Here is a 14263-nt window from a genome sequence, read left to right as displayed (position 1 = left end):
CAAGGGTAGTTGGGGGTAAACGTGGTAGAACATGGGTTAACTAGGGAAGACGAGGGTGAACGTGGTAGAACATGGGTAAATAAGGGTAGATGGGGGTAAACGTGGTAGAACACGGGTTAACTAGGCTAGATGAGGGTGAACGTGGTAGAACATGGGCTACCTATGGTAGATGGGGGTAAATGTAGTAGAATATGGGTTAACTAGGCTAGATGAGGGTGAACGTTGTAGAACATGGGTTACCTATGGTAGATGAGGGTTAACGTGGTAGAATATGGGTTAACTAGGGTAGATGAGGGTGAACGTGGTAGAACATGGCTAAACAAGGGTAGATGTGGGTAAACGTGGTAGAACATGGGTTAACAAGGGTAGATGAGGGTGAACTTGGTAGAACATGGTTAATTAAGGGTATATGGGGGTGAACGTAGTAGAAGATGGATAAATTAGGGTAGATGTGGGTTAATGATGGAGAAGAAAGGTAACTGATAGAACAAGGGTATGTAGGACATATCGTGCTACATACATGAAGGTAATAATAGTTAGTAGAGGGGACGAACACTGTACACATCACATTACACTCTACTAACTATGATGTGTATTAGTTATTGGGACATGATATGGACCTAACATGAACGCTTTACCTAGAACAGAGACCCAAGATGGTAAATTTTCTGGCATTTAAAGTCATGTATGTTTGTTCTGGCAACAGTCATTATTCACTTTCAAGTCAATTGATTCGGCAGATTTCCAATCGACGCGGCGATGTACACGAACTGTTAAGCGCAATGCTGGGAAGACTTCGGCGCTCGATAAAATAAGGTAAGAGATTTTGCCCTAAAAATTCTGCTCATGTCTTACTAGTTTTTGCTATTTTTCTCGAGTGCATAATAAACCAACTTTATTGTGAATTCTTCACCAGGAAATTTCGTGAGACTGGAGAGAGATCGACGTTTGAGGTATAAAGTTAACTCCCTAAGTAGAGCGGCCATGATCGATAATTCTAAACGTGAACAGTTGCTGATTTCTGTACACTTTTACGGTTTATCGTGATATCTGGACCAGCTATATAATACAGGTCACTGAAATCTTTAACATCGTTTTCTTTAATTTGATTGGAGACCGGTTAGGATGAAAGCTGGGAGACCTCAACAGATGTTTCCTCATGTAAATGAGTTAAAGCTATGTACTGTTGACTAGTAAACCATTCTAATAAGCGCCAGTCAGTGCATCAGAACGTTTGAGGATCGTGCGTTTGAGGATCTAACTCGCAGGATCAGATTGTTAATTCTCCCTTCTAGACGCTATACATTTCTTTGTAAAATGGTTACAAGAATTTGGCGTAAGATCAAGATAACAATTTCTTCGTGATAAGTTTGAACATTCTCATGATCTGTTTGCTGCACAATGTATGGACATTTTAGAGAGAAGTTACTTGTAAATTACCTCTGGGAGTTTGAGAGTTAAAGAAAGAGAAACTAAATTAATTCCTGATTCATTCTCTTCACACATCTAAGGAAGGTCACTTTGTGAAGAAGTCCCTCCCCCCTTTAAAGACTTCCCTCACCACCCCTCCCATCCCATCCTCCAAGCAATGATATATTCAAAAAGAAATCTCACAAACTTTTCCATATATTTCTTTGGATTAAGGTTTTAAGAGATATTGTGGCTTATTCCCTTTTCTGTGACCATCTATGCATACTAAACATAAATCATCACCATCAGGAAAACTATACTGCCATGGGTTTAATACATTCATTCCCAAAATTTAGACTCGTATTTTTTCCCTCCAGGCCAGAAATATTGATGATGTTTATCAGGTGGTGAATGAAGATGAATACTCCGACATTGTTAGGAAACTACAGGAGCAAGACTGGGCGGTTGATGATGGTAAGAGCTGTGTTCATAGATGTGTGGAACGGTTTTTTTTTTAGGGTTCTTGCTGAATTATAAGGTCAACACCAAACTTCAAGTTGGGTCATAAATTACAAAGTCTTTTAAACCTTTACACGCTAATGTCAGCATGGATATTCTCAATACATTTTCAAAAGTGTTGACTAGGAGAATTTGAGTAAATGTGTTTAGTTGGTGATCATTTGGTTTATTCTCCTGACCTTAATGTGTGATTCAGGGGTGATATTGTAAGGAGAAATTAGATGCTAGTCACTCCAAGGGGTTTAAAGGTTAACAGACCAATTTATGTTTGCAAATTTTCGGATCCCTCTAACCAAAGACATTGGTATGAAAACATCTTTCTTTCTTTCTTTGCATTATTAACTAATGACACCAATGCAGAGTAAATGCAAGGGAATATTATCCTTATATGCTATGAACAATGTTTTTTCTGCTCTGGTATTGTCTGCATACACGAGGTTTGAATGTGCTTTCCTTTTCAGATGGGACTGGATGTGTGGATGATGGACGAGAAATATTTGATGACGATCTTGATGATGAGCCATCAACTGGTCGGTTGATAAATAATTAGTGACTGATTATTAATAATTAATCTTTTTTTCCATTTGTTTCAAGTAACTTCCAGAAGCAGGGGTTTCATTTAAATGTTTTCCGTAGGAGAGCAAGTGGTTTTCATAGGCAGGCAGGCAAAACTTTTTGAACTGAACTTCTTTATAAGATAAACTTTCCTCCAGCTCATCAAACCAGATGGGCAAAAGTATCCTCACAATGGATCAATTTGCCCAGTGCCCGGCCCTTAATGAAAGCCTGCATAAGTGATTTATGGAAAACTGTTTGAATTTTTCAGGAAAGAATGACCCCAAATTCAAGCCAAAGAGGCCGGTATGTGCGAGCCTTCTATTTTGTTGATGTGAATATCTTTCTAATCTTGTTGGATAATGTGCTATAGAAATCATCATAATTATTATAATATTGTGTAATATTTACTCCAACAAGCTACTTATTATCTCATTATTTAAAGAATGTGAAAAAGCCAACAGTGAAGCCAAAGACAATTAACAAGATGCTGTTAGATAATGTGCTATAGAAATCATCATAATTATTATAATATTGTGTAATATTTACTCCAACAAGCTACTTATTATCTCATTATTTAAAGAATGTGAAAAAGCCAACAGTAAAGCCAAAGACAATTAACAAGATGCTGTTAGATAATGTGCTATAGAAATCATCATAATTATTATAATATTGTGTAATATTTACTCCAACAAGCTACTTATTATCTCATTATTTAAAGAATGTGAAAAAGCCAACAGTGAAGCCAAAGACAATTAACAAGATGCTGTTAGCTGCAAGTGCCAAAGCAAAGAAGGCTAAGGTAAGGGTGCTGAACACATTTTTTTCTTCCTTAAGACTTTGACCTTGATAGTAACATTAACTAGTGACTGTGTAGTCTGATTGTACAAGCAAGAGGAGTAGTCCTGGGAATGACTGTTGTCAGAAGGAGTGACCAAAGTCTGGGGTGGATCTAGGATTTAGTCAAGGGGGGTTTGGAGAATTGCCCAAGAGCATGCTCCCCCGGGAGATTTTGAAAATAAGGTCTTCGGAAAACATGATTTCCAGCATTTTTAGGAATAATTTAGGGGGTTCGACCGAACCACCCCTGGATCCACCTTAGCAAAGGGTTAACAGCTGAAGCAAAAGGCATTTGAGTTGTTGTCACTTGGGTGCAACAAGCTCAGTCTCTGTTAATTGATTGGTCAGTTTTGGGTAATGTTATTGGCTGTAAGACTCTTGTAGCGTAAGTCAGTCCAGATTTGTTAGTTTTGCTCCATTGCTATTGTTAGTTTATTCTGTTTGGTTCTTTTGTTCTGTAAATGTCATAAATGTTTTGTTTGTGTGTTGTCGATAGTTGTTGACATCTGCTGACAAGAATCTGTTCTAAGTTAGAGAGCCAGCTTTCCATTTACTGTAATGAGATTGATTGTTGTTTAGATGGAGGGAATGCCGCACTGAAACTTGCATGGTCAAGCTCTAACTATGTTCAATTTAAGTACAGTTTTCTTATAAACTGCTATTTTGCAGACTGAAGTAACATCTATTGGTGAAGATGATCTGTTAAATGATCTTCTTAAGGAAGTGGAGGTATGCATAAGAAATGGAAGCATGCCTTTAATATTTTGATAGACCCTCTAAGTGATTACTCTGGGTGAAAGTGGTTTGAAAAAATAGAAGGAAAATATGGTTTGCTCCTGAGTCCAAGTTTTTCCTGTCCTCAATCAAATCAAGGTCACTGATGCCAATCAGACCTCCCTTGACAAAATTAAATTTTTTTGTTCAGACTTTATGTAATACACATTACATATTTCTCCATTGTACAAGTCAACTAACAAGTTGCTCAGTGTGTATGACTTTTGAAACAATATTGTTTCATTAATATTTGATAAATAGATTATGAGCTGAAGATTTTTATAGACATTATACAAGGCTGCACTCTAAGGAAAATTGAATGGAGCCCAGTTCTCTGAAACTGAAATCCAGGGTGCCCAGCACATGCTTTGTATGAAAAACTAAAATTCCTGAGTCGCCCACAAACAAAAGTAAGGTGTCAGGGGTCACTGGGTGCTGCTAGACCATAGCCTTGCAATAGTTGATCAGGGCAATCAGTCTGCTGAGCATTTTACACCAGTTGGGAAAGGAGATTTATTATAAATGATCTTATTCTATGTATTCAGCAACCAAGACCAGCTCCAGTGAAATTTTCAAAGGGAAAACCACAAGTTTTGAGGTATTTCTTGCAGTATTGTAATGTATCTCTGAAAGAGTTTTGTATTATTTCCTTGGAGATTCAAACTCATGATATTTATGGTCTAAAATTGTTTTTTATTTTTCTAGAACTCCAACATCAGCTTTACCAACTGGTAGCACACCAAGACGACTTCAGGTCTGTCTTCTTGTTGTATTTAGAAGGGTTGAATTGGGTAATAAGTTGTCCTAAGATCCTTGATTGCCCGTTGCACAGCCAGGAGAAATCCACTGGCACAAGAATGATCCTTTTTATCTGTGAGAGTCACCAAAGAGGAATATCCCCCTTCAATATCTCATTATCTCTCTCTGTTACTGAACAACAATCATCTGGACCACGGCAGAATATTTTTAAAGTTGAACCAAGATCTCCGCCCAAACCCAGACACACCAAAAATTTACCAGCCAAGGGAAAAACTGTTGTGAAATGTGAGCCATCAGAGAGAGAGGAAGGAAGGTATAGCAGCATGGTCGGAGATCCATCAAGAGTAACGAAGGAGGAGAGTTATGAGGCAGCTATGGATATGGATTCAGGGATGGATGGTAAGCATGAAGAATGGTCTTTAATAGTCACCTTTAGTTTATCTTAGGTGATCAGAAGTACATGAAAGATCTTTAAGAAATACTGCCTTATGGGATAGTCTTCATTAACTATACCTCTGGGAAAGACCAGAATTAGGTATCTCCCGATGGAGTTTTGAGAACTCAGCTCCTTTAGTTTGAAAAATAAAACCATCAAGTAGTTTTTAGGTTTAGACACAAAGGAGCATAATTGTACTTATTATTAAATATTTATATTTATCCATATAAAATTATTTTTCTTTTGTTCTATTATTTAGATATACTTTTTGGATATATATTATGTATTTATATTGCTGATTTAGTGATTACCAGTTTACACCAGCAGTTCCCTCTCAATTCAGCTGAATGGTCTAATCAGGATAAATAAAGATTTTTATTCAATTATATTTTATTTTAATTTATGGACCATCACTTGTTGATATTTGATGATTGTTTTTCCAGATGATCTTATAATGGGTTGTGATGACTTTGGAGGTGATGACCTTGGTGATGTAGAAGCAATCCAGGCATTATCAAATGTAGAAACAAATCCTGATGAAAAACCCAGTGTAAAAGTGAAGGTAGTGTAAAGGCTCCAAGAAGTGCTCTCTCTTCTACACCTCTCCCTTCTAAAGCTTCTTGTTTCAACTCCCCTCCCCCTCCCTTTTAAAGCTTGTAGTTTCAACTCCCCTCCCCCCTCCCTTTTAAAGCTTGTAGTTTCAACTCCCCTCCCCTCTCCCTTCTAAAGCTTCTAGTTTTAACTCCCTACCCCTCCCTGCTGCACCCTTTCCCTTTCTGATGAATACATTTTCATCCTCCCACATCCCTTGAAGCCAAAACTTGGCTAGTGTTTTTATTCTTTTGGACTGAGTAGTGTCTTGGTACAGAATATTACAACCTGTATGTAAAGGCTTCTATTGGTCTTCATGATAAATGTTGTTGATTTTGGAACAAAAGAACTGCTTTCTGTACAGGGAAGTCACTAAAGCCAGATGATAGAGAACAAAAGTTCTGGCAATTTGGTTTCTATCAATGAGGCTTTAATGAAACCCTTCTCTGGCACCCAGCCCTTAAGAATCAAAGAGGCTTCCAAAGGGTTTTGTACAAAGTTAGATTCATAGGAAGGCTCCCCAGGGGCTTTGTACAGAGTTGGATCCTTAGGAATTAATGGGGCTCCATAGGGGTTTTGTACAGAATTAGATCCCTAGGAATTAATGAGGCTCCTTAGGGGTTTTGTATGGAGTTAGATCCCTAGGAATTTATGAGGCTCCCTAGGTGTTTTGTACAGAGTTAGATCCCTAGGAATTAATGAGGCTCCTTAGGGGTTTTGTACGGCATTATAGATCCCTAGGAATAAATGAAGGCTCCCTAGGGGTTTTGTACAGAGGTTTTGTACTGTTGAACTTTCAGGAATTTGCAGTGGTTTTCAACAATAACAACAGGTATTGCAGGGTGTGCATTTTACAAGTTACTACCTGGGAAGAAGGAGAACACTGCTAATGTTTATACTTTTAAAAGGTAATTAATTGCTCTTTTGATTGTAGGTTGAAACAAGTGAAAAGCAGACAGATAGAAAATGTGCTCTCCCTCAAAAGTATGTAAAGTTATTTGAAAATGTGCTTTCCTAATGAAAATCACATAGCTAATGAAAAAATGGTTATTGAGTTGTCTTGTGATTCTTCGAATCTATCTTTTGCTTGGTATTTTTTTAAACATCATTTTTGTATTTTCAGAAGAACAGAAATTTCTGATGACTCTGCCTGGGAGACAATTCTAGAGAATGAAGAATCACATCAAGAGGTAATAAATAACAAACCATTTTACTACAGTTTTTAACAAAATTGTTATGTTTTGCAAAACTTTTATTCTAGTTGGTTCCTCATGTGCTTTCCTATTAGTGCCCAAATTGGACCAGTAATAACCAATCATGTTAAAAATTTGTTAAATTTAATTTTTTGATTAGTGAGTATGATTAGAAATTATAACATAATAAACATTGTATGCATTGGCTGATTGGTCAATTCAATTTCCAAGGGGATGCTTTGTTAGGTTTTAGAACCCGTGGTAACTAGTTATGTCATTAAAGCAATAGAACACATTTTCTGGGCTCTGTGATTAATCCACTTGGGATGTCATTAAGCAATAGAACACATTTTCTGGGCTCTTTGATTAGTCCACTTGGGATGTTTGGAGAACACAAGTATTAAGCTTTCGTCAGGTTCTACCAACATCCAACATAACTATGGGATCTCTACTTATTGAACTATTATTCTATTTTTTTTCCTTTGATCTCTATTCTAATTGACTGATGTGTCATGTCAATTATTTGTACATGTCAGTGACCAACATGAAAGCCTATGGTACTTTGGTCACTGAGCACATCTTGGCTGCATATTGTTATACTTTTTATTCTCTTTAATTGATGGAAGTTTTCTTTTTGTATATGTTGTAGTTCAATTTTATACTTGGTTCAAATTTTATTTTCCTTTGTTCTTGGTCATGTTAATGTATGATAGTGAGTTTGAAACAAAGCCAAATTAAATTTGAACCAAGGATAAAATTGAACTACAACATATATACTGTTGATCGATGTTATAAATTTTGTAAATAGTGCATAACAATAAACTTGACTTGACTTGACATCCAGCATGGCTTTGTCAGGCTATAGAGCCCAGAAAAATAAGTTTTATTGCTTAACTAGATTTGATTGTTTACTTTTGTTGTAACTCTAGGTTCTGTCACATGTCAGTGTCGACTCCTCTACTCTCCCACTTCAGGAAGTTAATGGTAAGTGCAGAATCTAGAAGATGACTAATTTTTCACAAATTTCCACAATGGAGGAGTTCCATTCTGCCATGATTTACCTTTTCACTCTTACTAAAATAATCATGTAATTTATCTCATTTTGAATTAACAATTTCAGGAGAAAAAGTTCTCAAGTTTTACTGGTTTGATGCATAGGAAGATAGATATAAACTGCCAGGTAAACAGAAGTGGAGTTCATTTTATTTGTTTTTAAGCAGGTTGATTAATTTGGCAGCTGTAATAGCTGATGTAGACCTGCTGTCCTAATCCACCCATCCCACCCCAGGGGAGGACATCCATCACACAGTAATCTCGTGTGTGGGAAGTTAACGTCTCCTGCCCCAACCCTGCAGGAGACGGGACCTCCATTTATTCGTCCCTATCCGAGAAGACTAGAATATCTAACCATTTCTTGATGTTATAGAAAGGTAGCAAATTCTTCTCAATTCTTTTAAGACCTTGAGTGTCTGTCCGGCCGGGGCTCGAAGCCTCAACCTCCCGCACTACAGTCCAGCGCTCTATCCATTGAGCGCTTTATCTCAATTTCACTGAGTGTACTCCAAGCTGTTTTCAGTTGCTTACAATTTAGTCATTCTCTTAGGTATTGTCTACTTGTTGGGTAAAGTCTGGATTAAATCTGCAAAAACATATGTCAGGTGAGGTATCTAATTTTTAAATTATTAATTTTAGATGTAAAAACCTGTTACACTGTATGTTCACAAGAGAGAAAACAAGGAAGTCAGAACAAGAGAGAGTTAGAAAAGTAACCCTTAAACACCCAGAAGTGATTAATATGTAACTTCTCCTTATGATATCCATACATTATCCAGCAAACAGGTAATGAGAATATTCAAACTAATCAGGTGTGGGTTGTTATTCTTATCTAACACCAAATTCTGGTAACTTACTCACAAGGAAATATGTAGAGGGGAGAATTAACAAGTAGATCTTTGGAGTTAAAGAGTTGAAAAAAGCCAAGACAGAGAAAAAGTTCTGTTAGGCTCTTACACTGAGGCAAACCATTCTTTTTTTTTATTTTTACCCTTTCACTCAAGAATTAATGAATAATTCTCTCTACTGTCTATCATACAATTCCTAGGATGTAAGTTTGGAGAATTTGGTATTGGATCAACTATTTATCCCTCAATTGATATTTTTCTCTTTTCTCATCACTTGTTTGCTTGAAACTTTATTGATTTTGTAAGGAGAAATTATGTTTTGCTCATGCATGGAAGTTACAGGTTTAAACATAGTTTTTGTAATTGGTGTAGTCAATCTACTTTAAAAGAGGAGAAACAGTAACATTTTGTTTGTGATTACCGTTATTGTTGCAGTTCTTCTGTGGCAGTCAAGAACATAGAGAGGCAGATCTTTATTCTTCCACAAGAAAAGGTGTGATAATAAAGCCATTTTATAGTAGTGTACTTAGGTGCCAAGCCTTTGATTTGGAGTGAGGCTGAAGGTGACGTTGTCGTGATAGAGACCTGTATCTAGTTAGCGTGATAACAAAGTGATTTTCATTTGAAAGACAGCAAGGTTTGTATCGTAACAAGGTCACCCCTAGCCTCACTCCCGTTCAAAGGCTTGGCCACCAAGCATGTAACTGTAAAATGGACTATTAATTAACACTTCTGCATTGCATGTGAAAATATGTTTTGACTTCTTAAACCACAAAAGAAATAACTTGAACTAGTAAACTAAGGAATAAGGAAAGTATAAGGAAAAGATGGCGTCTTATTGATTAATGCCAAGAACATTTTCCAAGTTACTTTTATTCAATCATGCATTTTTTAATTTATTTTTTTCCTATTTTTCTTGATATGCAAAAAGGAAACAAGGACCACTTGAGGTTATTTGATTTCTTCATCTTTTAATGTCTTTTTTTGTTGTTTTGGGTATACATTTGCCTTTTTATTTAATCAAACAGAAACATGAAGTCGATGGCACTGAAACAAATGAAGCAGTTGGTTTTATTGACGTGTATCAGGTAAAAACAAAAGAGGAAATCATTTACACTATTTTATTGTAATTGTCTCCTTAAATGTAGAATGTAAAATATTTGATTTTTTTTTCTTGTGCATTTTTTTTTCCAATGACTTAAAAGTAAGTTTCCATGTTCTTTCTTTGCCAGGAATTCAATGAGAAGATTGCAACAAAACACAAAATTATGAAGTTCATCTCAAGGGTAAACTCGAATATACTAGAATATGTTTGCTGGATACTGCTCAGTGTATTTCAAATCTTGTTTAATTTTTTTTCCTCTAAAGTGTTGTCATGTGTCTGTTTAGAAAATTCAAAAGGCTTATGCTTTTGAGATTGAAGATGTGTCTGTCATATTTGAGTACCTGGAGGTTAGATTTTCAGTAAGTCAGAAACTTGTTTATTGGTGGCATAAACTTCAAGAAATATTACCTCATTGTATAATTATAATTACTAATATTTTTACTAACATTTTAGGGAAATGCTAGAAAATTGTCCATCAGATTGATTAATTTGCTGAGAGCTAATACCCTGGGTTTATTCAAAATCAAACTCTGAGGTTGCTGTTTGATCTTATTTGTTTCACTCCCAGGAGAGACTCTAAAGGAATTTCCCCCTAAAATACCAAATTTTTATATTCTTGGGGAGATAGGTAATGAGGAAAATAGTCATGTAGCCCTTTGACCCCTGAGAATGATTGACTTCTAGTTTCTCGTTACTCTATCACTGCTGAGTCAAATAGTATGGTCAGGAGAATTAAGGAAATGATCACTGTTTGGAAGCGAAACGGAAATCAAACAAACACGTTTATTCGTAACACGGTAAACGGTAAACTCACAGTAAACATGGTAAATACTAACGACTGCCAAACAAATTGCCACTCAAAAAACTCAAAACTTTTAACTCCTCTAAAGAAACTTCCACACATCAATAAAAACGTCCGCGTGATTTGTTCACGACATTTTAATGCGAGTTGCGTGCGCACAAGTTCGGTAACTTCTCCTTAACAATCACAAACTCTAGAAGTTCTCGATTGGTGAATAAATTCTCCTTGACAGCACCTTAGGAAATGTGTAGAGAACAGTATGGAGAATATGCATAGTGATGTTATGGGGGTAAAGGGCTGAGAGATTTGATTGGATTTGACATCAAATTCTTAGCACCAAAATGATAGGGAATGTGTAGTACAAAGTGCAGAGAATTGAAACTTAAATATTTGAGCTGGCAGTGGAGACAACAGTATCAAATTTCCCTGTCTTAAGAGAGAAGATTACCTGAAAATTGTCCTCATTTGTTTCTGGACAGGCAGACGACCCTCAGTTACCATCGGACCTGTCTGGACAAACATTCAGTCATGTGTTTGGTACTAATACTTCAAGGTAAGGTTCACTTTGGCTTATACCCGGGGGATTTCAAGGATTGAGGTGTAATTGGGGAGGGGAGGGAGAAGTGAGTCTTCCAGGTAGGGCGGGGGGGGAGGCAGGTGAGTATAGGCTATTTGGTGAGGGTAAGGATAAAGTTATATTACTTTTACCCCAACCGTCCCCTCCCACACACACACACACAGCACGCGTCACAAGTGTTATTTATTTACGCCCTAACACTTGCAGCAACAATTGATAACTTTGGAGATATTCCATGCGATTGTTTAACTTGAATGATAATTGATTTTTTGTAGTGTTCCCCTTGGAGGGAGATTTTTTTAAGTTAAGTTCATTTCTGTTTCAGTCTTGAACTCCTTTTACTGAATCGCAAGATGAAAGGACCTTGTTGGCTTAATGTCAAGTTAGCTCGTGAGTACTTACAGTGATTAAAAAATCAACTCTTTTAACTGAATCTCCTACATTTCTTTCATTGTCAGTTGTGAGAACTTTGCGTCACCACGGGGAAAAAAATATTTGTGAAATTTATGTTCTGTTATTTTTCTTTTCGATTTTTTTAGAGCTTCCTCAACAACCAGTGAGCTGGTGCAAAGTAGAGGTTGGTATTCTCACTGCTGGAGCGTCCACAATATGTATCAAATGTTTTCGGTAAAATGTGTGAGGCTTTGAACAACGCGAGTCGGTGAGAGGTCTGGCACTGAAGAGTAATAGCCCCCTGGCAAACTACTCCTTGACTTGTCCCAAATCTTGCAGCGGGCGGAGAAAAACGCCCGCCTTGTAGCGTACTAACGAGGACTGCTCGCAGGCTCAAAAGCTAACAATACCAATGGCCATTTAGATATGATTTTAAACGAAATTTACTTTATTTTTATTTTTTTATTTTTTTTTTTTGACATGGTGTCTTGTAGGCTGTAGTCCCCAAACCTGACCTCCTTGAAGTAGCAAGTCAACAGGATCCACCCCCGCCTATGGTAAGAACAGAGATAAAGCAGAGTTTGTTTTTAAAAAATGCCGATGTCAGGATTTTCATTTAAAAAAACCTAGTTGCAGCGAACTAGGGTAAAGCAACAGGACACAGTTATTCAAAGGGCGGATAACGCTCTCCAACGGATAAATCGCAATTCTGCGGATAAGAGTAAACGAAACGTACTGCGCTGTCCACCGGATAGAGATTTCTCCTTTGTCCATTGGATGGATCTTTATTCGGTGCATAGTCATCCACCCATGGGCCTAGCGAATGCCCTTTAGGCCGAATGAAAAGAAAACCAAGGCACTGAACTTTAGCCAGAGGATTTTCTGATCTTTTTGTGTATTGAACGCGTTACGTTTTGTCGCAGTGGCTCTATAAGGTGCTGCTAGCATGAAGAATTTTATACTGTTTTTCTTTCTTCTTGTAGGTTGTCATGAGCCTCAGTTTTCGGACAATGTCGAACACCAAACCTCACACACATGAGGTGAGCTACAATAGTTCATTGAAATCTTGAAATAGCCTTGAAATGGCCTAGCTTACCATAAAGTCTCTCTGTGATAGTACATTGGAGCTTGGAATCCAATGATCTAAGGCCTGATTCCTCCTAAAGACTCAGAACTTTTTCTTCCCCCCACGCTAGTGACACGATTTAAAAACATCATCCTTTAAGTTTTTCCATGTTTTGATTTTAGATCTTAGCTGTGTCAGCTCTGGTTCACCATCTTTGCGTTTTCTAAGACTTTTTAGAGCCGACCACTCTTCAGAAGAGAGATTAGAAAATTTGGTAATACGTTTGAAATTGAGTTTGTTGATATTTTTTTCAAAAAATGCCGCCACGATATCAACAAACTCAATTTCAAACGTATTACCAAATTTTCTAATCTCTCTTCTGAAGAGTGGTCGGCTCTAAAAAGTCGGCTCTAAAAAGTCGGCTCTAAAAAGAAATTGAGTTTGTTGACATTTTTTTCAAAAAATGCCGCCACGATATCAACAAACTCAATTTCAAACGTATTACCAAATTTTCTAATCTCTCTTCTGAAGAGTGGTCGGCTCTAAAAAGTCTTAGAAAACGCAAAGACATAGTTATCAAAGCGGCCGATAAGGGCGGCTCAGTCGTTGTTTGGCGCACCGACCTCTACCAAAAAGAAGCTTTGCGGCAACTTTCTGACACCTCTTTTTATCAAAAGATCGACAAAGACCTCACTGCCAGCAATCAAAACTCCGTCAAGAATACGATCAACCAACTCATAACTAAACAAGAATTGCCGGCCACAGCAAAGAATCTCATCATAACCACTCCTAGAACTTCTCGTATTTACTTTTTACCTAAAATTCACAAACCTAACAACCCGGGTCGGCCCATTGTCTCGGCTTGCAGTTGCCCTACCGAACTTATCTCCAGCTATTTAGACAAAATTATGGCTTCCATCGTCAAAACTTTACCATCATATATTAAAGACAGCCAACACGCTCTTCAAATTTTTCAAGACTTTAATTTCCTCGGCCAAAACAAACTCCTTTTCACCATGGACATTACGTCTCTTTACACTGTCATTCCTAATGGCGAAGGCCTTCTGGCCCTTAAACATTTTTTTGATCAACGTACTGTTAAGGAACCTAAATCTGAAACACTACTACGCTTAGCCGAACTAGTGCTCACACTCAATTGTTTTTCATTCGGAAACAACTTCTTCAAACAAACCAATGGTGTAGCCATGGGCACCAAAATGGGACCTAGATATGCGAATCTTTTTGTAGGTTTTGTCGAACACCAATTTTTCAGCCAATACAACGGGTCCAAACCTGAACTCTACGGTCGCTACATCGACGACTGTATCGGCGCTACCTCCTC

General features: G+C 37.3%; 1 protein-coding gene across 8 annotated transcripts in view; it reads left to right on the top strand.

Moving 5' to 3' along the window:
- Nucleotides 1-14263, top strand: part of LOC148726120 (DNA polymerase alpha catalytic subunit-like) — a 121773-nt gene that overhangs the window by 82593 nt on the left and 24917 nt on the right. For 6 of the 8 annotated variants that reach the window (XM_088726616.1, XM_088726618.1, XM_088726617.1 and 3 more), the window contains 2 exons: nt 6819-6868; nt 7008-7074. In XM_088726616.1, coding sequence (XP_088582742.1) covers nt 6819-6868; nt 7008-7074 — 117 coding nt within the window. Of the gene's footprint in view, nt 1-543; nt 660-740; nt 817-916; nt 954-1787; nt 1885-2390; nt 2460-2755; nt 2791-3205; nt 3287-3993; nt 4054-4643; nt 4697-4803; nt 4853-5036; nt 5257-5736; nt 5856-6818; nt 6869-7007; nt 7075-14263 lie in introns of those variants that run through there. The other 2 variants (XM_088726620.1, XM_088726619.1) reach the window with 2 other exon arrangements.

Source organism: Stylophora pistillata, chromosome 7, assembly GCF_964205215.1.
Source record: "Stylophora pistillata chromosome 7, jaStyPist1.2, whole genome shotgun sequence".
NCBI lineage: Eukaryota > Metazoa > Cnidaria > Anthozoa > Scleractinia > Pocilloporidae > Stylophora > Stylophora pistillata.
This window is presented reverse-complemented; position numbering and strand designations above follow the sequence as displayed.